At 63.3% G+C, this 26,908-nt stretch overlaps 4 protein-coding genes across 4 annotated transcripts; all 4 read right to left on the bottom strand.

Moving 5' to 3' along the window:
* Positions 1-4,106: 4,106 nt before the first annotated feature.
* LMJF_21_0865 (conserved hypothetical protein) lies at positions 4,107-6,137 on the bottom strand (the record flags this gene model as incomplete). The annotated part of the gene is made up of 1 exon (XM_001682978.1): positions 4,107-6,137. One exon carries the CDS (start codon positions 6,135-6,137, stop codon positions 4,107-4,109), a length of 2,031 nt encoding a protein of 676 aa, XP_001683030.1.
* Positions 6,138-6,678: 541 nt separating this feature from the next.
* On the bottom strand, positions 6,679-14,583 carry LMJF_21_0861 (hypothetical protein; the record flags this gene model as incomplete). The annotated part of the gene is made up of 1 exon (XM_001682977.1): positions 6,679-14,583. The coding sequence occupies one exon, from the start codon at positions 14,581-14,583 to the stop codon at positions 6,679-6,681; it is 7,905 nt and encodes a 2,634-aa protein (XP_001683029.1).
* A 1,444-nt stretch (positions 14,584-16,027) lies between these two features.
* LMJF_21_0855 (conserved hypothetical protein) lies at positions 16,028-16,918 on the bottom strand (the record flags this gene model as incomplete). The annotated part of the gene is made up of 1 exon (XM_001682976.1): positions 16,028-16,918. One exon carries the CDS (start codon positions 16,916-16,918, stop codon positions 16,028-16,030), a length of 891 nt encoding a protein of 296 aa, XP_001683028.1.
* Positions 16,919-17,659: 741 nt separating this feature from the next.
* LMJF_21_0853 (conserved hypothetical protein) lies at positions 17,660-24,565 on the bottom strand (the record flags this gene model as incomplete). Its single annotated transcript, XM_001682975.1, has 1 exon — positions 17,660-24,565. One exon carries the CDS (start codon positions 24,563-24,565, stop codon positions 17,660-17,662), a length of 6,906 nt encoding a protein of 2,301 aa, XP_001683027.1.
* Between the last annotated feature and the right edge of the window lie 2,343 nt (positions 24,566-26,908).

Here is a 26,908-nt window from a genome sequence, read left to right as displayed (position 1 = left end):
GCGTATGTGCATGCACCTCCAGTCGGGCTTGCAGACCCGAATGCAAGGGAGGGGAGAGGCGGTGGTAGGTGGTGGGAGAAGAGGGGGGGGGGTATCGGCGGTTTGGCCTTCGTGTGTATGTGGAGCACGCGATGGCGAAGAGCGACACCGGCGCAGAGTGGCGAGAGAAGCACCACGCACGTACACCTCGGCCAAGAGGAAGAAATGAAGGGGCTGAGCGCACAAAGGACCTCGCATAGAAACACGTACACAGAAAGGCGTTCGGATGCCCAACAAGGAAGTAACCGAAGGATTGGCCACTGGGGAGATGGGAGGGGAGGGGAGGGGAGGGGAGGGGGGCGCAGCGGCTGGGTCGCGGCTGAGGTGCGACGCGATATCACGCACAGAAGGGGGACGAGTCAGTGCAACACAGCCGAAAAGCGATACGAAGCAACAGAGTCCGACAAGACGATCTGCCCGGTCCGCTGCCCTCTCGCAACCCTCCACCCCGAAAACAGCGGCGCGTGCGTGTGGTGTGCGGCAGAGAAAAAGGAGGGAAGGAGCGAGACGAGCAAAGCAGAGCAAATTGAAAGAGGAAGGAGGACGGCACCGTCGATGGCGGCGATGGCGGCGATTGGGAGGGTCGCGTGAGAGGGCCAGATGGTGCCGGCGTTGTTGCCAATGGCGGTTTTGTCCCTCTTAGCGAGCGAAAGAGAGAGAGAGAGAGAGGCAATAAGCTGAGGGAGGACAGTAAATTTGGAGAGAGGGGGAAAACCACACGAGAGGGGAGGGGCGAACGTGTCCGAGTAGGGTCGACCAGAGAACGAAAACGAAGCGGAAGACACGTCACGCAGTCAACCGCTTCGACGCACGCACACACACTGCGAGCACCGAGGAGGAGATGATCGCACAAGGAATGACCAGAAGAAAGCACACTCACACACATACACACACACACACGCCCGAGCGCGTGCAGAGAGTCCAGTCGCCACACAAACAAAAAATCGATAGCGCGGTTGCGTTACAGAGTGGCGTGGAGGCGGTGGCGGTCTTCAGGAGGAATGTACACACGCCGAAGCAAGCACGGAATCCAAACGGGCCCCCCTCCCCACCCCACTCCAGGCCACCGAACTCACGCTCCCGTAGACACGAAATGAGAGGCAAAGAAGAAGCGACAATCCAGAAAGGAGAGCCGCAGCACAACACCGAGACCGCCACCCACACACAAACATAACCTGAAGCACCGAGCAGCAGCCTCCCTCTTCGCGGAGAATCGCCCGAATGGGATGGCGATGCGGGAGGGAAGAGCGTCGAGAGTGTGTAGATCGCGGAGCGCGAAAAGCAAGCAGAAGGCAGACGAAGCGCACAGGAAATACGAACTAAAATTTTGAGCCGCCCTGACCAGAGAGTTTGGGGGAGGGAAGGTGAAGGTTGGGGAAGTAAGTGGGGGTGGCGAGAGCGTGTCTGAGCAGGAGCGAAGAGCCCGCACTCTCATGCAGAGACAGACGCTCACACGCGCGAGTTACAAAGACGAGAGAGAGAGAGAGAGAGAAGATACCAAAGTAAAGACGGTCACGTATATGCAACATAAAGCGTGTGCGGGGCAGGGATGAGGATGAGAGGGGGGTTGGAAGGCGGTAGAGTCGTGGTATGAGAGAGTGGCACACGGGGGAGAAGGAATAGTAGTGTGGGGGAGGGGGAGAGGGCGACTGAAAAGACCGACACGAACAAGAAGCCGAGAGCGAGTGGAGGTGATGCGATGATGCTCTCGACAAGCGGCCGCGTTGGACGCCCACACCCGAACCCGAAGAGAGAGAAGAGACAGGTATAGAGGAGGGAGGGGGTCGGCAGGATGGTGCCCCAAAGCAGAAAAAGAACACGGAAATGAGCGGTGCCAACCCCAACAACCGAAGCCTTTCCTACAGGCGAGAGAGCGAGAAACAATGAGATGCTGCCCTCTGATCGAGACGAGTCGCGGCAGAAAGTGCGCGCGAGCATGAAAAGAGACAGGGGAACAGGAGGCGGACCCCCAGGGGAGCTGTCAGTGCGTCTACGCGCACACAAAACACGCACGCACACACCAATGTGTGTATGCGTGGTGTGCTTGCAAGTCGTAAAACCACGACTCGCTGTGCGTCCCCCTCTGTCTGTGTCGTTCGTCCGCTGTGCTCAGCGTCCTCTATCGAATTGCGAGTGTCGGAAGATATGTGCGAGCACCGAATGCCTTACGGTGGAGGTGCGTGCGCGTGCGAGGAGGGGGAGAGGGGTTGGGCTCGTTGCGGAGTGTTCTACACGCAAAGGTCGCCAAGCCGCTCTTGTGTGGGCGTCCGTGTAACCACCTCCTGCCCTCGCTGATGTGAGGTCAGAGAGAGAGAGAGAGAGTCGGTAGGAAGGAAGAGAAGGCAGTTTAGAGTGAGTTGGAGCGGTGCGGGGCTCGACACCCCTCCTTCCCCTGGCCTGTTGTGGGCGTCGCCCGCTATGGGCGGAGGGAGGGAGAGGACCGCTGTGGGCCGCCTTTGCGGAATCGCTGCTTAGCTGCTTGTCAAAGTCGGTGACAGCGCAGGGCCCACCCATCCCCTCCTCTCATCCGCTGTCTCGCACCCGGTGGCGGACGTGATGGAGGCTGGTCAGGGTGGGGCTGCCTTGAACGGGCAGACAAGGCCGTAAAAGCAGGTGGCATCCCCCCGGCATAGGAGGGAGGGGGTGGAAGAGAGCTACCGCGCACACATACACATGTCTGTATTTACATACCCGAACGCCGCGGCCGGAAGCGGGCCCGACACGCATGGCGGAGGCCGCCCACAAGAGGGCAACGCGCCCACGCCGTGCGAGGCAGCGCGGTGGGGGGAAGAGAGCAGAGCAGAGCAGACAAGCGCCCATCGAGCTTCCCGGCTGCGGGGTGCGACAGGCGAGCATAAAAGAGCTCCGTGAGGGGCACAGGGGAGGACGGCGCCGACGCACGCGTGGCCCCGCCCACATCGGAGGGGCCACGAACCCGCTCTCTGCGCACCACCCCCGGCAAAGCAAACGCCTTCTCGTCGTAACGGAGGGGGTGGGGTGGGGGCTGATCTCACACGTGCCAGCCGCGGGAGAGGAGAAGACGAGAGGCGGGGATGCGGCATCACTCACCGCTCGTAGGCGCACCTCACATTGTAGCATCGCTGCATGTATCTGTTCCCGTGTGCAGAGGCGAGGGCAGGCGGGCAGGGACGACAACGGCGGCGGCGGCAAGGATTGTTGATATGCACGAGGTTTGGGGATATAGGTGGTGGGAATGCACACAGCTACCCTCAGAAGGCCGGTGTTTTTTTCTGTGTCTGTGCGCCAGCGCCTGACGACGTTACGCGGCCGACACTCTCCTCCCCCCCCCAATATGGCAGCTGAAGCAGATGAGAGGGAGAGGTAGGAGCTGGCCAGAGAGGGAGATAAAAGGATGTGGGCGGTGCCCTGTGCCATACATGTACCCAAAGAAAGAGAGACGCATACAGCTGCAGGCACCCGTTCGCTTGCACGTGTGCAGCGCGGACGTGAGCGTTGGCTGGACCCAGGAGAAGAGAAAGAGGCGCAGACGTCCTCCAGTGTGGCTCCTACGTAAGCGGGGGATGAGGTTAGAAGAGTGTCGGTGCGGGTGTGGGTGGAGAAGGGGGGGGGGGGGGTAGAGTGCAGTTGGAAGCGCGCCAGGGGTCGCAGGTGCCCTCACAGTCATGCTAGCTTTCATGGGTGAACGAGGGGATTGGGGAGGAGTCGATGAGACGACAAGAAGGCAGGCACATAGAGAAGAGAGGTGTCTCCGCATCTGCGTGACCCCTCTCACGCCCATCCCGTGAGGCTCTCCCTCTCTCCAGCACGCCGTCTGCGCTGAGGGGGGAGGGGGCATTCATATCGGCTCCGGCAGACAGATGCATGCCGCAAAACATACATGTGAGTCATTGTATATGTGTGCCTGCGTGTGGCCAAACTCTCTCTTGGTTGTTCTTCCGGCTTCACGCGACTGCAGGCCTCATGATAGAGCATCTAAGTTCTTCTGCAAGAACGGTTGCACAACTCATGTGCGCAACTCCTGTTCATCGCCGCCAGACGCTGCCGCACATACATGCGACCGTGCCCTCGTTTACAGGCCAGCGATATCATGTCGCACCGCCGAGCCGTGCCGGTGGGCGAGGTGTGCCGCAGGAACACCGCTGTCGACTTCTGTAGCAAAGGCTGCCGCACGATGGGCATCGCCAGTCCCCCTTAGACCAGGAGGAAAGCATGTCCGGCCGAACCCCATCCAGCGCCGGAAGCCCGCAGCTCGTGCAAAAGGCGTCGGCGCGCGAGTTGAGCGCGTGGCACGCGCAGCGCCAGGAGTTGCTTTCCAGCAAGACTTGATGATGCCACGGGGCACCGCAATGGCGACACTCTGCGTCGCCGTGCCGCATCCACAGCCGACGACCGCGCTTCGTGTGGTCGGGGCAGGCCGCGTCCGAGAAAGACGACAAGCTACTCTCCGCGACCACTTGATATGAAGCAGTGTTCACGCCGCAGCAGCTGTCGCACATCCAGTTCGTGCAAGACCTGAAGTCCCACTTCGGTGATGCCTCAGAACAGTCGGGTGCAGCACCGGGATCCTGTGCCGGCAGAGGCGGTGACGCTGAGACACTATCCGCTACGGCGCTCCGCAGAAGAGCTCGCAACTTCTCAGGGCACTCCAAGGCACGCGGCAGACGACAACGAACGCAGCTGTACGCCGTCATGGTGTTCACAACCCCGCATGCGCACCACCACGACGGCGTTGCGCTCACGGTGGTCACGCGGCCGCCATGGAGAGGGCTGCGGCATTGTAGACAGGTGAGCTGCGTCGAGTTCGGGGAATAGCAGTTTTCGGGGCCAAAGACGCGTGCAGAGGGGTGTGGCGTGGCCGTGTGACCGCCCCCAGAGGCATCAGCGGTACCAGCAGATGACGGGGAGACGGTGTCTAGCACTGCGTGGCTGTCGGACCCTCTTGTCAAGTGTGCGTCAGCCCCACCGCCACCAAGCACCACCGCGTTTGACAAAACACGCGGGGCATCGCATGTGGGGCAGCTTACCGTGACAGCAAACCGCTCGCGTGCGCAGTGGCGACACACCGCCATCTGCAGGGAGTTGACCTCCCGGCAAGCCCCGCAGCGCCAGCGCGTCGTGCGGTTTCGCGTGACGACGACATGCCCGATCGGGTATGAGTCCACTTCGACGGCGATCGTCATGCGCACGAAAGCCTCCTCCTGATCATCATTCGCTGTGTCAATGCTTGCTGAGCGTGCTACCCCGCAGCAGCGGCAGTTCGCGGCAGCACGCGTGTTTGCCTCTCCACAGCATCTGCATTGCCAGAGATCGGGCCGACGACGCAGAGACACTGTGCACGACCACATGCGCGCGTCGTGGCGCAGTGTGCGGCACGCAGGGCAGATGGTGCGGGGGAAGGATGAGAGACCAGTTGAGTCGGACGCACCGCTACTCGTGTTGTCGCTGCAGTCTGCGCGCACAATCGCCCAGCATCCCGTGCACACCCAACCGCCACCGCGCAGCGCCGCCTGCGCCTCTGCCGTCTCCTCTGCTATCTTTAGCTGCCGAATCGTGTCGAGAGTGACAAGAGACAGCTTCGGTATCGTCCGAGACGCGGTGTCGAGCAATGATGATGTCGCATCACGCACAGCGCCGGCACCCGTCAGTGTGGATGTGGCACTCTCGTTGCCGCTAGCGTCAGCAGTGGCCGAGTCGGAGGAGGAAAAAATGGCGTCCCAGGCTAGACGAACGTCGTGTCCGCCGTGTGCCGCAACGGCGTTGAACTCGAAGGCGTCGACTGGCCACGGCGCTAGCTGCTCGCTTGGCTGCGCGGACGACGAGGGGGCACCTTCGACGGTAGTGGAAGGGGATAGGCTATGATCAATGTGGCTACCACCGTCAGGGCGAGATTCCACAGCGTCGCGCTGCTGCCCCAGCCGCACAGTAGCGCGAGACAGCTGAAACGGGGACATGCCACGCGGCAGTCGCACCACGGCCCTCAAGTCGCCAGCGCCACGCTCCAGCGCCGGCGAGTGCCGCATGCGGCGCGCACTCCACAATGCCCCCAGCGCTGGTGTACGTGGTGAGGAACGTGCCTGACGACAGCTATACCAACGACGATGGCTGCCCCTCCACATGACGAGCCCTAAGCGACATGTAGCTTGCATCGGGTGCTGCTAACCTTCACGCACAGAGAGAGAGAGAGAGACGTGAAGGGAAGCGTGAGGTGTATGCAGCAGATGCTGGCACCGAGAGTGCGCGGCGACAGCTCGCCTTTGGCCTCGTCTTTGCTTTCTCTGCGCATGATAGGAAAACGTGTTTGTGCGCGACATACAACGACGTGGCGAAAGAGAAGTCGGGGGAGCGCAGCAGCAGCAGCAGCAGAGTGAGACACCAAAGATCAAGAGCGGCGGACACGCACACACTCAAATGCCGATGAAGGGCCGGCACACAATACACAAAACGCTCTTGTGAGCCACAGCGTCCTTGAAGGGGGACTCTGAGGCTGCCACAGTCATGTAGAGCTTCCAGATTGGCGATGATGCATGATGGCATCTCTCGCCGAGAATGCGAGTACGACGTCGCACACACACACACACACACACACACACACAGAGAGAGAGAGAGAGGGAGAGAGAGCGCGGTGAAGCGCTGTGGTGCGCGCCGTGGAAGCCCTGCTTATTGCACATATACACCAGCGCTCTTTAGCAGTGCCACCGCCTCTGTGACTCGGCCCTCGCGCAAGAGCGTCTGTGCCGTGCGCTTCGCCGCCTTCTCTATGCGCCGCTCTTTGCGGAGCACGCTGTGTGGTCGCAGCGCGGCGAGGCATGCAGCTGCGCTTGTATATGGTTCTCCACACCAACGGCACACAATCTGACCGATACTGGGGCCGCGGTGTTGGCGCTGCGAGCGCGACTGGGCGCACACGCGTGGAGTCGAGCCTTCGTGATGCGGCAAGGGTGCCACTACAAGCCCGTAGTGATGGTCGGGACGCGCCTGGGCTCGACTTGCTGCGCGCGTGTCTACAGAAGCCTCTTCGTCCAGGAGCAGCGGCGAGCAGGCAAACACGTGGTTTGGTGACCCTGGAGGGCCCGCTGTGCAAGACGCTGTCGGCTGGGATGGCGTAGGCGAGTTTTGTGGCATCGTGAGGGGTATCTGCTCGCCAAGGCCGGTATCGCGCTGGTCCACTCCCACAGTGAAACCCGCGGAGCGGGTGTCGACACTGCGGTGCAATGTGGCATGAGGCGCTGCCATGAAGTGGGAGTATATGAGCTTCGTGGCGAGTGGTGGGTGCGGCAACTCGTGCTCCACCTCCAAGCCGGCGTCTGTGTGGGTGGCAGCACGTCCGTAATGAGCGTCTCCGTCCTCAGCAGCATGTGCACCGGTGACTGCGCTCGAGTCAGCCGCCTCCACACCAGAGACACGCTCATCCATGAGAAGAGGGCCCGGGCCAGTGCCAGTGCCAGTGCCGCCATTTCCGTCCGCTGCGTCGCCGCTGCGCCGCGGCATAAGCGCGAGCTCAGACGTCTGTGACGGCGACACCAAGCTGTCACACGACACCCGCGAGGTCAAGACGGCGAGGGAGGTCGCGGTCGTAAGGGCGGTCGATATTGAAGCCACATTTCCACTGCCGCTGCAGCAGCCAGAGCCCGGGCCGGCTCCCCCGGCAAAGCCGTCAATGGTTTCAGAAGCCCAGCTCGCCATCATGCCCATTCCAGGCAGGGCAGAGGTCAACACAAACGGAGCCGTGGTGGAAGAGCACTGCTGCCGCAGAAGCGGCTGCCTGTGCTGCGTCGGGAGCGTATCCCGCACCGACACCCCCGCACCCCGCGCGTCAGTAGCGCTCTCCTCGACGCAGGTGCGAGCATACGTCTCAGCCTCCCTAAAACCGTCCAGCGCAGCGGTTACAGCAGTGTTTGTGGGAGCGGCGATGGTGTTGCTCACGCTGCTGGCTATGCGGCTGTGATGTGCCTGCACGCCAAGCGACAGAGGAGCGGGAACGTCCACGTCCGATCTCTCGTCACCGTCAACTCCGTCGTCCAGCGCCTCCTTGTCGGATGTCGACTCTCCTTCGCCACAATACGATCCACCGGATGCAGCGGCAATGGCGAGGGCAAGTGGCGATGCATTACATAGGGATTGCACCTCTGCCTCTATAAAGGACAGCGTGGACGGCACCACTGTGATGCTGGTCATCGCGTGGGCCGGCGCCGTCATGTCAAGCACGCCTTTGCTGTCGAACTCGGCGCGCGCCGTTTCGGCTGCCAATGCCATCGTCGCGCTGCGAGAAGAGCTGGGGAAGACAGGCATCCACGGATGCCGCTTCCATGTCTGCATACACGCATCGCGTAGGCCGGCGTGGTCGTGGCGCATGCGCTCTGCCAAAGGTGCAGCGCCGGCCTGCGCGATGCCTTCCTCCCCCGCCACCCTCTTTGCGCTGCTGCTGTCGCCCGCGTCGCATGAGCGCCCCTGCATGACGAGCACCTCGCCATTCGGCTTATGACGTAATGCAGCGCTAGCAGCACCACTGTGGGCTGCATCTCCCCCGTTGCTGTTGGTGCTGCCGCTGCTGCTGCTGAAGGCACTCGAGCGGCAACCATTTGCAGGTATCGTGGGATACTGCGCCTCACGTCGCACCCTGCCACCACTCGTCCGGAACGAAACTGACGCCACTGCGCCGCCGCCTGGATGCAATGTGTGGCCCAGAGGCGACCCAGTGATGGCCACAGAGCCGGTGGAGGTTGCCGGAGAAGCCGGAGACGCGGCGCGGCCACCCGGCACAACAGCAAGAGCACTGTTGACGGAGAGTGAGCTGCAGGGCGAGTGTCCGCCACCGCCGTTGCCGCTCTCGCCCCCACGCTGGCTGAAGTCCAGCGTGCCACTGCCCTCCGATCGGGTGGTGTGGCGGTGGCGATTCCACCACGGCAGCGGCTGCGATGCGGAAAGCGGAGCCGACTGCGGTAAGTGGCCGTCCACAGTGGCGAGAGCGTCCACCGCGACCGCCGCGTCGGCCACGCTGTCGAGCAAAGGTGTCGAGTGCCCAAAGACGTCAAGCCACGGCCTCTCCTCGTCCGACAACGCATGCCGCTCCCCCTCAGACACGGGGGCGGCACTGGCTCTCGACTCCAGGCTCCACGATGTTCGCGGCGACGTGGCTCCCGGCTGCGCCGCTGGCACTGACAGGTCGTCGCTGCCTGCATCGTTGTCACCATCAAAGCCACCACTGCTCCCATCCAAGCCGACCGCCGCGGCGGCGATGGCGGCAGCAGCGTGATTCAGCCCCTGCGGGGCCTTTGTGAGGCGTCTCAACTTCGGCGGTGTACCGCAGGAGAGCGAGCCGGGCGACTCAGACCTTGTGCTCGCCGCTTCGGCCTCTGCGCCTTGCGAGGTTCGCCTGGCCACGGCGCCGTGGACTGCCACCAGCGCAGGTGTGTCGGCTCGCGAGATGTGGTCCGTCGGGGCGGTGCCCAAAGAAGAGTTGAGCGGACTAATAGGCAGCGCGCCGCCCGTCGCATCCACAACGTGTGTCCCGACACCAGCGCCGTCGGCGAGGTGCGCCCCTCGCAAGGCGTAGTTGTTCAGGATTAGCGTGGCGGCGGTGGCTGGCGTGTGCGCGTGGGGCCCCGCTCGGCGAACAGCGTCACCAGCGTCCTCCGACGTCGCCGCCGCCGCCTCATCGCCGTGCACCCTTGTGGATACACCGCGGAGGTGCGCATCGGGGCCGCACTGAAACCCCGCCGCTGCCGTGGCGAGCAGCTGCGAAGAGGAGATGTCCGACAAGTGCACGAAGGCTGTGAACGTGTTTCTATTCGACGGCATCGGCGGCTCGTAGCGAGTCTGTGGGAGGCGGACGATGGCGTCGCCAAAGGTCCGCGTGCCGGTGCGAGACGGCGAGATGCCCTGCTCGGACGGCGTCGAGGGATCAAACTCGCGAGACGCACCGCCAACGTTGCACGACTCCTGCGGCTGCAGCGTGGGTAGCTGCGTGCTCGCCGAAGGCAGAGTCACGGGTCGGCGGCAGCGGTGACGCTGCGGCAACCGCAGACAGTGCCTGCCGTCACTGCAAACTTCACCGTTGCTGCAGCTCCCTGCGCCGTTCTCGCTGGTATCGCCTTTGTCGTCCTCCTCATCGTCGTCGTCGGCGTCGTCGCGATGCCATGTCTGCAACGTCGCCATGCCCGACGTCGGCGCCTCGCTGCTCTCCAAGCAGAGAAAGGTGTCATTACCGTCGTCTCCGGTGTCTTCACCGACCGCGCCACTGACCGGGCAGCCTTGGCGCCGCTGCGCCCCATCGTCGCCGCCGTCCTCACCGTCATCCTCGTTTACCACGGCGTCGAGATCCTCCTCGTCGTCGCCCAGAGCATCGCAGTGCGGCGGCGTGTCGTCGTTGTCTCTGCTGCTACCGGCAAAGCCAAGGTTCGGTGAGGCTCGCCCACCACTGGTGTGCAGACTCACCTCCTGCCACCGCACGCTGCCCAGGCTGCCAGAGATCTCGCGCCGAAGATATTGTGGCACGTGTGACAACACCGCCGAGATCGGAGGCGGCAGTGGATAATGGAGATGCGCACTTGGTTGGCGTGCAAGTGGAGGCGCTCCCTGCGAGGTTAGTCCTCGCCGACCTCGCGGGGTGGACAGGAGTCCACTGGCGGTGCCGCCGATGTCATCTCCCGCGGCACTCCAAGAAAGTGGCGAGGTCGGCTGCGGCGTCGGGGTCCACCGCTCTCTCCACCGCGGCATAGCCCGCGCTGTCGAGGACAAGAGCGATGTATTGTGCGTCGGCTCTAGCTGCGAGCGCCGAGACAGCGGCTGGTAGCTGTTGCTGCGCACCAGAGCCGCCCGCTGTGTCCCGCCGCCGCCGCGAGTAGCGGCCGCCATAGCGTTGAAGCCGGTGGAGTCGCGTCGAGGAGCGAATACTGAAGGAGACGAGTAGTTCCGGTTGAAGGGGCTCACATCGAGCCCGACGAAGCGCTTCGCATGTTCATCCCCGGACCTGTGCAATCGACGGCGCGCATCCGCGCTATCGCGCGTGCGCCTCAGGCCGACCTCTTCGATGCTGTCCTCCTCGTCCTCTACGTTCTGTGCGCCTCTCGCCGCCTCCAGACGCGAGTCGCTTGTGTTGCACGATCGCGGCGAGGAAGGGCTGCTGTGCACCCATAAAATGGCACCACACGCAGCTGCCCCGCTCGTGCTCGGTGCGAAGAAGGTGCCGCTCGTCATGCGATGCGGCGGAGAGTAGTGCTGTTGGTCGTTGTAATGAGCCGACAGCAGGTCAGGCGCAGCACTGTTGGCAGCCACGGTAGTGCGCGTTGTTGTGAACCTAGGGGTGGATGCCCGGTGCGGGAGCGCCTCGATTGGCTGCCGCTGGAGTTGGTGCTGAGCGAGCGACTGAGGACTTCGTGGCGCGGCGTGCCTCTCCGCCGCACCACCTTCCTCGTTAGCTCGATCCTCCTCATCCGCGTCGACGGTCGTGGCTGTTTCGGACATCATTTCCTCGTCGTATGCCGTCGTGCGGTGCGCCAACAGACGCTCCCGCTCCTCCACCAAGCCCCCGCCACTTCTTCTATCCTCGACGTTTACGGGGACAAGGATGCCCACCTGTAGCGACTGCGCAGTCGATAGGCTGGTATCGCTCCCCCGACTCTCTTGTGACGACGGCCACTGCGTCGCGATGGCAGTTGAAGTCGCGGTGGAGGTGTGCAAGCTGGCAGGGAGCTCACGCGTGAGAGGCGATGCCCTGCTCGCGGAGGGCGCCTCCTCCTTGTACTTTATTCGCACCCTTGGCGGCCGATGTAGCTCCTGCGGCGGTGCTACCACCCAACCATGAGCGATGTCATTCACGGCCTTAGTGGGCGCGGGCGGTGATGCAGGATGGCCCGCCGCGGGTGCGCCTTCACGGATGGAGAGCTGACCGAGGGCAGAGAGCGGCTGGGGCACGGCATCGCTGGGCTCGCTGTTCTCCGGCGAAGGAGAGAAAGGCGGAGGTGGTTCCCGCTGACGCGTTGTGACGGAGCGGCCCCGAATCGGCAGCACGGAAGCGACGCCGGCGCAAGAGCGGCGCGAGGAGCCGCGGTTGCCTGCTTCCTGATGGCCGGCGACGGTGCACTGATGACGGAAAGACGGTGCTTCGTCTGTTGCCACCTCAGCTGCCGCAGCAGTCGGCACCCGAGCGAGCTGAGTGTCCCTGCTCGCAGGTACTGCCGAGGTTGCCAACTCATCATCGCCACCAATACTATCGCCGGCAACGGCAAGTGACTTTCCCGGCACGGACGACATCTGCAGCGCCTCTGCCGATGGCTCGGGGCTCTCAACCCCGCCGTGATGGCCTCCGCCCGCGCCAACGCCACTCACAGGGGCGCCTGTGCGGGCGCCCAGTCGATTCCACGCCGCGATGATAGCAGACTGACTCACCGACCGGCGGCCTCTCAAACACGCATCGGCCGTGGCTGCCGAAGACGAAAACGCCGCCGCGGCAGCTGAACCGCCGCTCTCTGCCGCTGCGACGGCTGTGAGAGGTGAGACGAAAGGCGACCGTGGCGATACTCGCGCCGTCGTGTCCGTCACAGTAGTGATGGATGATGAGCCGGCACCAAGGACGCCGGGAGCCTTCAGTTGCCGCGGCTGCTGGTGAAGCGAGTAGTATACCGACGATGGCGATGCGGCGGCGGTGAGACAGTCGCTGTCGTGGTCATTATCGTGGTCATCGTCGGAGAAGAGGCTTGTGTTGTCGGTGGCCGTCTTAGAGGTTGCTGGCGTGGCGGCTCGCCGCGTGCCCCAAACCGCTTCTGCGAAAGAAGCCGTCGGCGTTGTCGAGTCGCTCTCCTTGCTGTCCTGACGCCCCACTTGTTCTCCTGGTACCACCTGGAGAAAGTGCGGTGTTCCTTTGGAAACTGGAAGACCTCGCGGCAGTGCTTCGTGGCACTTCTCCCCACTCGGCTTCGGTCCCGACACGTCGTCAGCACAGCGAGGGCTCCTCGAGCCACTCCTGGGGCTGCGCGCATCGTCCACCCTCGGGGCGACCGTTGTACGCCCAACTGAATGTCCCCCGGCAGCCGGGGACTGAAACGCGGAAACCCTCTGCGCCGTCATCGACGAGGTCAGTGGCCTCGACACAGCAAGCCCAGTTCCCGTCGCCGCGGCGGCGACGGCGGGGAACGGCGACGATGGTGAAGAGGATCTTGGTTGCGTGGCCACCGCTGCAGATGCAGTTGACCGCACGTCATGGGCACGCTGCGCAGGCGAGGTGCGCTGGTACACAGCCTTTGTCGTGATGTCGCTGCGGCAGAACGAACCTTCCTCAGCAGTGAACTCCGCTGTGGTGCCTCGTGCGCTGCCTCCGTCTTCGGCCGCCGTGGGGCGGGACGGCAACGACGGCCGCTCTGCACGAGAGCCAGACCGAGAGAGGAGCTTGCGAAATAAGAGATTGCGTGACTGCCTACGCCAGAAGCCGCCGCGTTCACTGCGACCATCGCCTGCGCCCTCAGGCTTGGACTTGAGGTCAGACTTACTGTTGCAGCTGCCGCGGCCAACGGCACCCTTGACGCCCAAGTTGAGAGGCTCGTCTGGCTGCTGAGGCGTGGCGGTGCTCGTCGTCGTCGACGACGGATGACACGGCACGTTGGTGGAACGGGCTGCCCGGCCCACAGGCGGCGGTGACGCCGCCGTCGACGGCGGGCATGAGAAGGCCGGAGACCCAAGCGGCAACCTACTCTCCCGAATCAAAGTTGACGGCGAAACGGCGCGGCAGACTTGCGAGGAGTCAGTGTTGTGCTCGTTCATGTTGACCTCGGTGTCGCCCCCGCGCTTCATGGACACGGTCCCTCGCGTGTGACCGCCGGCTGGAGTCGGCGCCGTGCTTACCTTGGTAGCGGCGAGGTGGGTATCTTCCAGACTCAGCAGAGTTGTGAGCGGCAGTGGTGCCGCAGAATCGGTTGCCGCCTGTAGCGTCGAAGATGAGCGTGCGCGATGCACACTCACCACTGACCCTCTCCGAGCAGCGCCACCGTTGGCGTTTTCGTCATCTCCGTGTGCTTGACAAGAGTTTGGGGCGTCGATCACAGCCAAGTCGAAGTCCTTGTTCCGCTGCTGCTGGTGGTGGCGCTGCTGCAGCGACAACTCTGCATCACATGACCTGTCTCTTCCTCGGGAGTCTCTTAGTGGGTGTCCCCTTTCGCCTATGGAGTGCTGAGACACCGTGACGGCAGCAGCAGTCGCACGCGCCGGTGAAGGCACGACGCCCTTGGTCGGCAGCGACGAGAGAGAGAGCAGCCCGTGCTGGTGCGTTGAGGAGACGGGGCTGACGAGGTGATTGTCCTGCGTCCCGGCCGACGCCGTCAAGGCCTCTGCCGCGGCGTCTCTGTGCTGCCCGCGCGTTGGCGAAGCACTACCTGCCAAGAGGGAAGAAGCCGCGACGCGAGAACTCGCCGCAGTGGCACTCGTTACGGCCGATACGTTTTCACCTGCGGATAGAGGCCTCAAGGCTGGCCTCTCCCTCACCTGTGAGTCGCGGCTGCGTCGACGGTGGCTGCTGCCACCGACGGCGGTGTGCGACAGCGAGCTGCCGCTGCGGCTGCTGCTGTTCCCCATAAGCAAGCGGCGTCGGCCTTAGCGCAAATTTGGAAAAAAAAGAGGTAAGAGAAGTATGGGCACGCGGAGAAGTGGCAACGGTGTGCCACCACACGTCCGTCAGCGGAGGAGGGAGAGGGGAGGGGAGGCTGGGCGACAGTCTCGCCAATGTACTCTTCGCTTTCTCTGCCCCGTGTGTGTGTGTGTGTGTGTGCATGTGTGCACTAAGGGAAGAGACAGGTTCTATCGAATGAGAGCTCTGTGTATATCTACTTCTGTGGGCGGATCGGGTGGATGCCGCCGAGAGAGCGATGGAGATGTCAACTGACTGAACACACGTCCACGCCGGAATCGTACTTGCTTCGTTCTTCTTCCTCGAGTGTGACTGCGTGTCGCGGTTGGTATCACGTGCAACGGCTTTGATGCGCTGCGCATTGCACACACACACACGCACACTTTCACGCACGCGTGTGGGGGAGAAAGCAGCAGAGATGGCAAAGGAAGGACTGAAGACACAGAGCTGTAGAAACGCACAGGCCCACATGTGTATGTGGGCGTCGATTTACATGCGCTGGAAGACGCTGAGGGAAGAAAAGAGGGGGAGAAGGGGAACAGGCAGATGTGTGTGTGCATGTGCCAGTGTCATGTCAACGTCGCCGCATCCGCATGATCAGGTCCGTACCCGCAGCGCGACGAACACGAAAAGGGGCCGGTCAACGCAGCAAAAGGCGGCAGCGGCACGGGGGAGGGGAGGCACACGTCCTCATGCGCTCCTCTGACACGTGTGCCGCTCTCGCATTCCTCCCTCCTCCCAATTTCCCCACCACCACCACCACCCCCCACCCCGCGATCCCAACCTTCAGCTGTCGGCCACACACCGAGGATCATGTTTGTTGCTTGAAAACACGCCTTGGGTGGTCACGTGTGATGGTGGTGGTGGTGGTGATGGTGGTGGTGGTGGTAGGGAGGGGAGGATCGAGGGGGTAGGGGCGAGGGATCGAGAGAAAGGAAAAGGGCCACCGCCATCACGGCACGCCGCTTCCTCTCACATGTAAGGTGCCTCGGCCTATTCGGCCGTGACTGATCAGCGAAAACGTGCCGATAAGCAGCCGCCGCGAAACGCACACCTGTGCGTGTGTCGAGGTGTGCTGGTGTGTAATTCTGTGTTGCGACCCGCAGCGTATCTCTCAGCATCCGGTGGCTTGGCCACCTTACGCAAGGCATCTCTCCTGCCCACCAGCGCTACACAGACGCGTGCACATGCGCGTGCAGGAAGCATCTCCACCAGCGACACAATCCCCCTGCACCCGCCTCCGTCACTGTCTCTCACACTCTGGTCATGCACACATGTTGGCGGCACCTACTTGAGCACGGCTTGGTGGTTCAGCGCAGTGCCTGATGCCCTTCCCGCCCTCGCTGGCAACACGCAAGGGTATCGAGCCAAGAGAAAACAGGAGAGCGGGGCCTACATCCTGATGTCCGGAAGATGCGGCGAGATACGCCGCGTCAGGGCGGCTGCCTCCTGTACCAGTGCTTTTCGTCGCTGCTTGAGCGCTTCACTCTGGCGCACCGGCACGCCATCCAGGCTGCAGATCCACTGTGTCAGGAGCTCATCCGCGACAACGGCGAGACGGTGCACCTTTGCCTGCGCCTCAGCCACGGCGCCACTGTCACCAACATCATTGCCGTTTCCCCCACTATCGACGCTGCTGTCATGGGCATCGCTCGAATTATGATGGCACCCTTCACCGCCCTCGCTGCCCTCATCCTCGACGAAGCTGTCGTGATAAGCATGCCCCCGCCGCACCTCCGCCAGCTCTGCGACCGCTGCCTCGAGGTAGGTGAGCGCGGCCAAGAGGGGTGCCTCCTTTTGCTTTTTGACTCGACGCAAGTAGGAGAAGAAGGCGCTCTCGGCCAGGTCGGCAAACTCGATGTCGTCGTCACCGTCCTCAGCCCCACGCCGCGCTGGGGCAGTCTTCGCCCCCTCCATACACCCTAACTTGCCGGCCGCACAGCCGCTACCGGTCGCCGCGCCATGTGGCGGCACCGATGCGGCAGACATCCGGCGCCCATCCCTCACGCGGTCCTCGCCGCGTTGTACGAGGTGACGCGCTAGAAGAGTGGTGGTGACCGTGAGCACGAGCGCCGCCGCTGCAGAGGCGTAGATGTACTGCGCCGGGTACTTGCAAAGTTGGCGAGAAGCCTTCTGCGAGATGGTCGAGATCAGCCGCCACTGCGGGGACGCCACGATCGCCGAAGAGGATGTGGACAGCGATGGCGATGACGACGCGGCCGCGTACGTGCGGGCGTTCACCTCCGGTGCGGCGGGAACCGATGATCCCCACGATGCCCACATAGACCTGTTCAGCTGTACGAGGAACCAAGGGGGAAAGACGGTCTTGTGTCTCGGCGCGTGCGTGTGTTGTGCACAGAGAGGATGAAGAGGATGAGGAAGAGGGAAGAAGAAGGCCGATCGACAATGAAGCTCTGCTGATACGTGGGTCCGGTGTGATGGTATACTACGGAGAAAAATGAGGCATTGACGTGCGGCGCGAACACGCACACACGAGGCCGGCACACATGACGTGGGGCGTTGCAGGATCGCATGACGACACGGAAAGATAGAGAGGGAAGAAAGGAGAGCAGGAGATTGACGAGAGAAGTGCGCACGCCACAGGTGGGAAGGTGGAGTGGGAGTGGAAAAAGGCAGAGAAGGGACAAGTGTGTGTGTGTGTGTGTGTGTGTGTGTGCGGGGGGCACACATACATACATGGCCACGAAACCGACGGTGGGCAGCGAACGTCGATGCAGAGAGCGAGAGATGGACAACGAAGAGAAGACGAGCGCTGGCGTCACACACCCGCTGGCAATACGAAAAACAGGGGAAGAGGAGGGGGCGAAGTCCGTCGGTTGTGATCGCGGCGTGCGGCCATCTGCGCAGACAGAAAAAGAGAGACAGAAGGGCTGTGGTGAGTAAAAATACATTGGCGAAGACACGCAAATATATGAACAGGCCACACGTGTAGATCCAAAAAATGAGGTAGTGTGGAGGGGCATCGGCGATGGTGCCCCCCCCGCCTTATCTCGACCGCGCCGCCTACTCGGAGGCTCGCTCCGCCTCCTCGAGCAGCAGGTACAGGCGCACAAACGGCAGCATTGTACCCATCTCGGCTACCTTACGCCGCACTACAGCCCAGTCCGCGTCGGTGCGCAGCTGCACAGCGCACCAGGTGCGCGCCTCCACGTAGTACAGCCCCCACTTGCGCGGCGAGGAACGCGAAGGCACCGTAAGAGAAGCTGACGCCGGCAACACCTGCGAATCAGCCGCTGTGTCGCTGTTGCTGGAAGAACCCGTCGTCGCGGTGGTGATGATGGTGCGGCCGAGGCGGAGGCTGCTGCTCGCCTCGCTCGACGACTGCGGTGAGACATCCTCCTCAGTGCATTCACCCGTGTCTGTATTGCGAGCAGGTGTGGTGCCTGTAACCCAGTCTCCGAAAGCCTCGGCAAACGTGCAACCCGGAGAAGGTGACGGCGCACCGCCGCGACGATGAAGAAGCACCCGACTCAGCGCCGGCTCACTGACCTGCAGAGACACCCACAAACGCCACAGGAGTCCGACGAAACGGGTGCGCTGCCGCAGCGGCCGGAGAGCGAGCGACAGAGGAAGACGGATGTACTGGGGCGATCCCGCGAGTTGGTGCTGCTGTTGCGGCGTCTCCAGCCCCTGCGATGGAGCTGAGGGACTTGAAGGTACCCGCACCCACCACGTCGTCTCCATAACAGCGGCGATCTCCTGCGCGGGGGTCGCCGCTGTCTGGCCCCGTGTCCAAGCTCGGTCGCACAGGAAATCCATCGCTGGGTTTCCATCGGCGTTGGTCGAGGCACTCTTGGAGGCCGGGAGCACCTCTGTGTCCACTTTCGTGGGGTTGGAATCCGCTAAGGAGGAGCGGGTCAACGGCGTGTGTGCCTTCGCCGTAGCTTCCTCGGAAAGCACCGCTAGCGCCACGTGCGAGGGGCGAAGAGGCGCCGCCACCCTCGCGAGTGGTGCTCCGCTCAAGTGTAGCGAGGCCGTGCGCCCGCGAAGGTGTGCAGTGGCACCGCTGCCAGCGTTGTTGTCGTCCTTGCCGCAGCTCGACGACGCGGCTGCGACTCGCACGGTCACATCGGGCTGCCAGTTGGTGGTCGAAGGGGGTGCCGAGTGAAGAGTAGCCGCTCGTGCCGATTGGAACCCTTCGGGTGGTGCCATGCCGTTCGCTGCCGGTAAATGTCCCTGCTGCTTTGCTGGCACGGCCGTGAAGCCCACCGTCACTCCGGTGCCCGGCGGCGACGACGACAGCGACGAGGATGGAGCAGGGGCAGACGACGTTGGCGGCGAGGCAGCGGCAGCGTCGAAGCCACCGTCCTCCTGCCACATGATATAGTACCCTCCGCCGAACAGGGATGCCTTGTCTTGGCCGAGGCAGCTGCTGATGCCGCCATTGGCGGCTGCCGTATCGTCGCTGCCCTCGTGCGGCCTCGGCGTCGCGGACACATCCGTCGGCGCCTCCGCCGCTAGCACCCGCGTCGCCAGCCCATCATTGCCTTGTTTCATGCTGCAATGCTCACTAGGGGGCACCTGCGTCGCGGACAAGGACGCCGCCGTGGCGGCGTCCAGAGCGTGCGAGGCCGCTACTGCAGACACGACGCGACAACCGCCTGGCAAAGCGCCCACCACTTCCACTGTCACGGGGCACACGTATTCGAAGTGGCGCAGCCCCGTCACCGCGTCCAGCTGCACCGTATACGTGTACGACATGTCCTCGTCGCCGTCGCTCTCCGCCCTCTTCGCTGCCGCGCGGGGTTCCGCATCGTCGCCGTCGGTGTCCGTCGAGGATGCGGCGCCACCAAAGCTGTGAAATGAAAAAGATGCCGTCTGCGATGCCGAGAATGGCGCATCGTCTGAGCTGCTGCCGCTGCTGCTGTTTTCGGCGCTGCTGCCCTCATCGTGTGAGCTGCTGCTCACGTCATGCCGCGCCTCGTCCTTGCTGCGGTGCGGATGACCCAAAGCACCAGAGCTGCGACTGGCAGAGGAGCGCAATGCCGATGAGGTGGAGGATGGAGTCGAGAATCTGCTCGCAGAGGCCGAGTCCGTCTCGTCTTTTTCGTGACCCGCTGCCGCTGTCGCCTTCGCCGACGCGTCGGCGAGACTAGACGTACTCAAAGACACCCTGTGCATGCCGTCGCCGCGTGCGTGTCCACCCCTGACGCCACCGTCAACGCTGTCGAGCTCCACATACATGGGCGATCCCAGCAGCGAAGATGGACGCGGCTCGCCAGCATGAGCATCGTCAGGGCTGCGCCGCGAGCCAATCACACCACCGCCCAGCTCGCCCCCGCTACCCACGAGTTTCGGACTTGGTAAGCGCTGCTGCACATCTGCTCCTGGTGCCGCGGTAATGGAGGGCGTCTTTGAAGGATGCCCTGGTGCATCAAGCGTATCGGCTCCAGACGTCGACGCCAACAACGCCGATGACGACGACGGCGACGTGGACATCGAAGACGCAGCTGATGAGGAAGCGGTGCTCGACAACAACGCCCCCCTCTCTTCGTCCTCGGACGTCGTCCCTGCCGTGTCATCCAGGTCAGAAGGCGGCGCACTCCAACGCCACCGCACTTCTTCCCGCACACGTGTCGGCGCGGGGCGCCCCAGTCGGCCACGTGCTGACGCATCTGCCTCCTCCTCCGCCGAGGACGTCTCCCACAGGCCCGGCACGTCACGTGAGTCGTGCGGTGGTCGCCACGGCGGAACCACCCGCAACCTTGCAGGTTCCTTGCCACGGCGAAAGGCAGCGCACTGATGCTCCACGGCGACTGCCAGCGACGCGGCCTCGCGGATACGACGCGCCGAGGGGGTCGCCGCTAGCCAGCCCTTGCTGTCGTCGCCATCGTCCATGAGCATCCCAGTACCGGGCACAGTCGTCGCTGGTATCTCAACAGGACGAGGGTAGACAGCGGAGAGAGCTCGCAGCACCGACTCCTCTGTCTCGGCCTGTCGCGCCGTGGCGTCGACGGAAAAAGGCAGCGACGAGCCATGAGAGGACGGAACGGGCGGAGGTGTCGGGGACGCCACTTCCTTCGCTGAGTGCGCCGCCACAGGCGCGCCCTTTGCCCAAGCGTCCGCCTCTAGCGCGGGCAGTTGCGTCGGTGCGCGTGCGACTGGTGTCGCCAGGGCGTCATCGCCCGGGAAGTGAGCGCCGCTATCGCCTGAGTCACTCGCAGCTCTCGAGCGCTCGTCGGCGTGGGCGACAAACTCATCCGGCACCTCTGAAGGGCCGTCTATGGTGCCGCCGGAGTGGTACGTAGCGGTGTAGGCTGCGTCCGACGACGCCGGGGCGAGCCGAGAAACGAAGGCCTCATCATACAGCGCCTTCAGCTTTGCGCGGGTTGCGGCCTTAGCGGCCTCCCGTGCTGCACGCTGCGTCCACTGCGCGCCCAGCTGCCGCTGCCGCCGCTGACAGTGTGTTAGCAGCTTCGCCTGCAGGAGGGCCTCCAGCTCAGTGGTGGAGTAGCCCTCGCAGTGACCGGGAGAGTGCGCCTTGGGGGTGGGTGGCGCGGCCCCGCTCGCCGATGCCATCGCTGTAGCAAGCATTCGGGCAGCGCTAAAGGGGCGCAGCCGCGCCTCACTGGCGGCATTGCCCACTGTCGGCTCAAGACTGGAGGATGAGAACAGCCGCGGGTACGAGGCAGAAGCACCCTTGCTTGCCGCCGTGACCGCTGTCGGCTGCCTGTCCGCGTTCCCCCTCGGTTGCAGCGACGGCGACGGACGCGCAGGACCACTGGCATCCTGTGCCATCTGCGGCTTGTCGGGCCGCGAGGCTGGCGGCGTCGGCGTGCTCGTCAGTACCGTCGTGGACAAGGCAGTCACCGACACACGTTGGCGGAGCGGGGCAGCTGGGATGCACGGCGGCTGTCGGCTCGCAGCAGTGAACCCGCCTGAGATGCGGCGCTGTGACACTGACTGTGTGCTCTCTGCCTCGGCCATCTCCGCTGCTCCGGCGGAGCCTTGCTGAAACGGGGATCGCGAGCTAAGAGGGCGGCGGCTGTCTCCCATAGTGATGGTCGTCCCGCTGATCGTCTTCACCTCAATGCGGGGGGCCGTGGGAGACACGACCCCGGCGCGGCATACAGGCAGCCGGGGATCCGAGGACATCTGCATGTCTTCCGTTCCAGTTGCCGGACTGTGCGGTGACCGCAACGGCGACGGCAGCTGCGACTGCCGCTGGTGCGGCGCAGTGCGCGAGCCCTTCGACGCCGGCGCAGCACCCGCTGCTTTCTCCTCGGAGCCGCCGGTTGCTGCGTTGTCGGTGGCAGAGCTCAGAGCACCGTCGGTGCCGCTTGCAGACACGGAGCTGCGATGCGCGCGCTCAACCAGCATGACGTCGTCACACCCGGCGGAGAGCGGAATGGCGGAGAAGACTTCGGCGTTCTTAAGCCACGGAATGTTCTCCATCAGCGCCATGATCTCGCTGCGCGTCTGCGCACCGATGGGGTGGTCCAGCGCATCGTCATCGTCGCAGTGGGTGCGCCCAATAGGTGGCCTGTCAGCTGACGACATAGATGAGAGTGGTGATGCTTGCTGTGTGGCCTGCACCCCTAGCGGGGAACTCACCGATGCCTTGTCGCCTACGGTACGCTGCTCTCCAGTCGTGCCTGTGCTGTTCACGGCAGAGTCGCCGGTGTTGGCGAGACTGCCGTAGAGCAGCTCCAGCGGGAACGGCGCCGCAGGGAGAAGCTGCAGAGCCGGGTACTCAGCAAGCTCGAGCGACGGCGGCTCAGCACCCGCGGTGCTGCCTCTGCGCTTCTCGGACAACGCGGACACCTCTGCCCGTCCTCGTCCTGCAAGGCTCGGCGAGAGCGCGGTTTGTCGGTTGGCGCTGTTGCTTCCCACGCCGGCCTCCATGGTAGAATGAAAGAGCACCGAAGAGGGCGTCGACTTTGGCGATGTCACAGGCAGCATGGCCCGCAAGACCTCCTCCTTTTCATCCCTCTCCTCTGCCGCAGCACGGCTGCCGAGACGCGCACGCTGCGCGGACGGCATGCCCTGCAGTATGTCCCCCACAGACGTCTTCACGCGGACAGCGAGAGGGGTGTGCGCGCCGGTGAAGTCATTGACCACGTCGTCTCTTCTCTCGCGGCTGCGGCGACTTCCGGGAGCTGTGAGGGAAACGCGAGATGCCCCTTGCTCCTGCTGAAGCGCACTGGATGCAGCCGCAACGAGGCTGCCGGCCCACCGTGCGTGCTGCTCACTTGCTGAAAGACCTAAACGATTGGACGGCGCTTGCGACGTGGCCGCCACTACTCCCTCAGGCTCGGCAGCGGGTGAGGATGGGCCACGCTGCGGAGGCGTGGAGACGGAGCCATGGGCTAGCACACAGGTGGACCGGGGGCGGTGCACCGGCGTCGGCGCCACCGGGGCAAGCGGAAGACCTGCGCTCGAGCCGCACCGCGACGCGCTGCCGGCGCCGAACACACCCGCTAGCAACTCCTCGGCTGAGGGCCGCTCTGCCGGATCAACCTGAAGCATTTTACCAACCATGCTCACCACAAGGGAGTGCAGCAGGCGCTCAGAACGGAGAAAGGAGGGTCCGTAGAGCGTCTCCAGCACGGCCTGCTGGGACTCTGCGAAGGCGTGTGGCGTGCTCAGCGCGGCAGTGTCATATTTGCCTTCCGTGATAACGTAGATCTGTGCCAGAACGTTGTCGGAGGTGAAGGGAAGTTTGAGGCAGTAGAGCTCGTACAGGACCACACCCAACGCCCAGATATCGGCACCGAAGGAGTAGGGGTCGCCCATGCACAGCTCAGGGCAGAGGTAAAACGGGGTGCCCACAAACGTCAGCGTGAAGGGCTCTGCGGACTGGAGCAGCTTCGACACGCCGAAGTCGCCAATCTTGACGGTACCGTCGCGCTTCGAGAGGTAAATATTGGACGGCTTGATGTCGCGGTGAACGATGCACAAGGCATGCAGGTACGCCAAGGCGTCGAGGCACTGTTTCGCAATATCTGTGATTAGAAAGGACTCGACCCACAGCTGATTCGGCAGAGGCGGGAGCTGGGGCTCGAGCGGCACGGAGGCGAGGTGCGGTGCGCCCGTGGCAGCAGAGCCAACGGCGGCATTGCTGGCAGCCGCAGTGTGCATTTGGATGCCGTTGCGACTGCCGCGAGCCGCCCCATCTGCGGCCTCGACGTCGGTGGCTCCGAGCGGGGTGGTCGGCATCGCCGCCGCGGAGGCGTCAGACATCCACGTCTGGTCGGCGGAGGCGTTGAGGCCATCCCACCGCATCACGGTTGCCTTCGTCGCTGTCGTGGCAGACGTCGACATTGGTGGGCGCGGTGCGGCGCGGAGAGTTGTTACGAGGCGCTGGCGGTGTAGTCGACTGCGACTTACCCAGTCTCCCTCACTCGCCTCCCCTTGATCGGCCCCTGCAGCGGCGCCGTCTGTTACAGCAGCTGAAGGCCTGCCCCGCTTGCGCGCTGCGGCGGCCGTGTCCAGTGTCCTCAAACTGGTGGCCTCGCATACACCTTTGGTGCTGCTCAGTCCTTGACCGCTGTACTGCCGCAGCAGGGCAGCAAGGTCGCCGCCGTCCATGTACTCCGTCACAAGACAGAGCCACTGCGATCGAAAGCCTGCCCCAGCTGCAGCGATGTCGTCGCCATCAGCCTGTGGAACAAGCGTGGCGCCTCCCTTCCGTGACAGCGCCGACTCGTCATCATCGTACAGGAACGAGTCGTAGTAGGTGATGATGTTCGGGTGGCCAACATTCTTTAACAGCGACACCTCTGACATAACCATGAGCACCTCCTCATCGCAAAGGGCGCCGAGCGAGACGGCCTTGACAGCCACCTCCTGCTCATACATGGGGCTGGCAGGCTCCGTGTCCACGCAGAGGTACACCGTGCCGAAGCCACCCTGGCCGATCACGCGGATCGGCCGGTACCGCGGCCAGCGAGGCAGGTCGTTCAGCATGCAGGCTGTAGTAGATTCTGACGAAGACGCAGAACGCAAGGGAGTAAAAGAAGCAGTCAGCAACGCGCAACGTCGCCAACGACCCACACACTCCACGCCCCCCGGTTGAGCGGAAAGAAGGCACGATGCATCAAAAAAAATGAGGCGCGAGCGCTGAAGGCAGCACGACCGCCCCAGGCACACGACGGCAGAGGAGACGATGAGAGGACGTCCCACGTCGAAACGACAACAGAGAAAATGGGAGAAAGGACGGGAGGAGGGCGCGACTGCGCGCACGCTTCTGTTATGTGCTCGCGTGCGCTGTTTGTGCTGGGGAAAGACGGGAAGAGAGGTGGTGAGGTCACCCTGCCCCCTCCTCCTCCGTCGTCGTCGTCGAGACCCGGATGCACTCCCCGATGGAGTTGAAGTAGGGGGTGGCGGTGAGGGCAGAAAGGAGCTTGTACTTGCGCAAAGGTTACTGCGTTCACGCTTCCGTCTTGTGGGCCCCTGCTTTGGGGGGGGGGGGGGGGCTGCGGTGCGCTCCCGCACGACAGTCACACCGGGATAGCAAAAAGTGGGATGGGAAGGGATGAAGAGAGGAGGGGGGGGGGCTTCAACACGAAAAGAGAGCCGGAGGCAGAAAACGGAAACGCAACGAGCTTAAGCACATGGGGGGAGGGACGAGAGATGCACCGTTTGTTAGCGTCACCTGCACCTGTCGTGGTGCCGGGCGCTTTACGTGTGTCGCCCCCCTCCCTTGCGCTCTCGCCCCACCTCGGTTTGCCACCCATGGTGCAGGCACACGTGGCCGCAACGCTGGGGAAAAGGCGGTGGGGGAGAGAATGGGGTCGGCGGAGGCGACGACCATCGCGCTCCCGCGGCATCTCTCTCTCTCACTCGCTGGCTTTGGCTTTCGCTTGGGCATATGCGTGCAGTCAGCAACATGTCAACGACAAGAGCAAGACGTGAGGCGATACCCACAGAGGGAAGGGGTAGGTGGCTTCAATGGCCTCCGCTGTCGCGAGCGACAGCCAAGATCCTCTGCTTCCTTTCCGTCGATGCACGTGATGAACGCCTCTGTGTGAACACCCCTCGTGACACCTCTCTTTTCGTAATGTACGCGTTCGTCGCTCCCTCCGTGCGCTTCACGAGCGAAACGGGAGAACGGCAGACGAGTGTACGGTGTTCCCCCCCCCCACACACACACACAAACACTGGTGTGCCTCCGTGCTTTACTTCCTGCGTGCATGTACGTGTGAGTGTGTACGGATCTCATTCAAGGTAGCCAAGGAGAACGCCGGAGAAGAGTGCTTGTTCACCAGACAACAGGGAAAAGAAGTCGGGCAAGGCGCCGCCGCGGCCCCCTCCCCTCCCCTCTCTTCCAGAACGTAACAACGAAGGATAAACACCGGATGCGAAAGGAAGTAGACGACCTGGGAGAGGGGAGGGGGGTAGAGCGCCAGAGGTGGAGAGTATGGGAATGCCAGTGGAGGAGGGGGGCGGCCACAGAGAAATGATCGATCAACTAGCACGGAAAATAGCATCCCCACTGCCAGATCAACTTCCGGCGTAGGGTTAGGGGGGATGCGTGAACGAAACAGAAAGGAGGGCACGAGATGACTGGGAGACACACTCACACGCGCACGCGTGTGTAGAGAGGTAAGAAGGAAAGGAAAGGAAAAACAGGAAGAGTGCTCACGCGGAGATGTCGGCACCGTTACAGTCGGCCATTTTCACATGAGAGAGAAAGGCGGAGGAGGGAGGAGGTGGCGTAGAAAGACGGCGTTAGCCACCACGCGTCAACAAATTCGTGAAGAGGGAGAGTGGCGAGGTGAAGGTGCAAGAAAAGAGCAGCAGCGCACTTGCCGCCCACGCAAGAAGCACCGAACACCTCACCAAGCGTGAGCATATGAGCACGGAGGCGTACTCGAGAGCCACTCAATCACCTCCCTGACCTCTCGCGCGCCAGCTCCCTCCAGCCTTGTCCTTCGCCCCCCCCCTCCACCCTCCCTGACCTCTGTCTGCTGATCGGCCACCTCCATAGTGCCCAGGTCGAACAGCATGGATGCAACAGAAAATGAAGACGGGAGGTGAATACAAGCGCGCATGTCGTCGACGATCGAAGAAAGCAAAACCAAAACCAATAAGCATAGAATTATGCCTTTTTGTACGCTGTGTGAGCAAATTAAGCTGTTAAACGCATCCGCCACCGCCCCCGTGTGTGTGTGTGTGTGTGTGTGTGTGTGTGCGTGTGTGCGTGTGGTGGCTGCGGCTAGCAGTGCGCTTCTTCCCCACTGTGTCTCCCTCTCTGTGGTCGAGCTTGCGTCGAGCGCCGTCCTACCCGCAGCAGAAACTACACACCTC

Source organism: Leishmania major, chromosome 21, assembly GCF_000002725.2.
Source record: "Leishmania major strain Friedlin complete genome, chromosome 21".
Taxonomy (NCBI): domain Eukaryota; phylum Euglenozoa; class Kinetoplastea; order Trypanosomatida; family Trypanosomatidae; genus Leishmania; species Leishmania major.
This window is presented reverse-complemented; position numbering and strand designations above follow the sequence as displayed.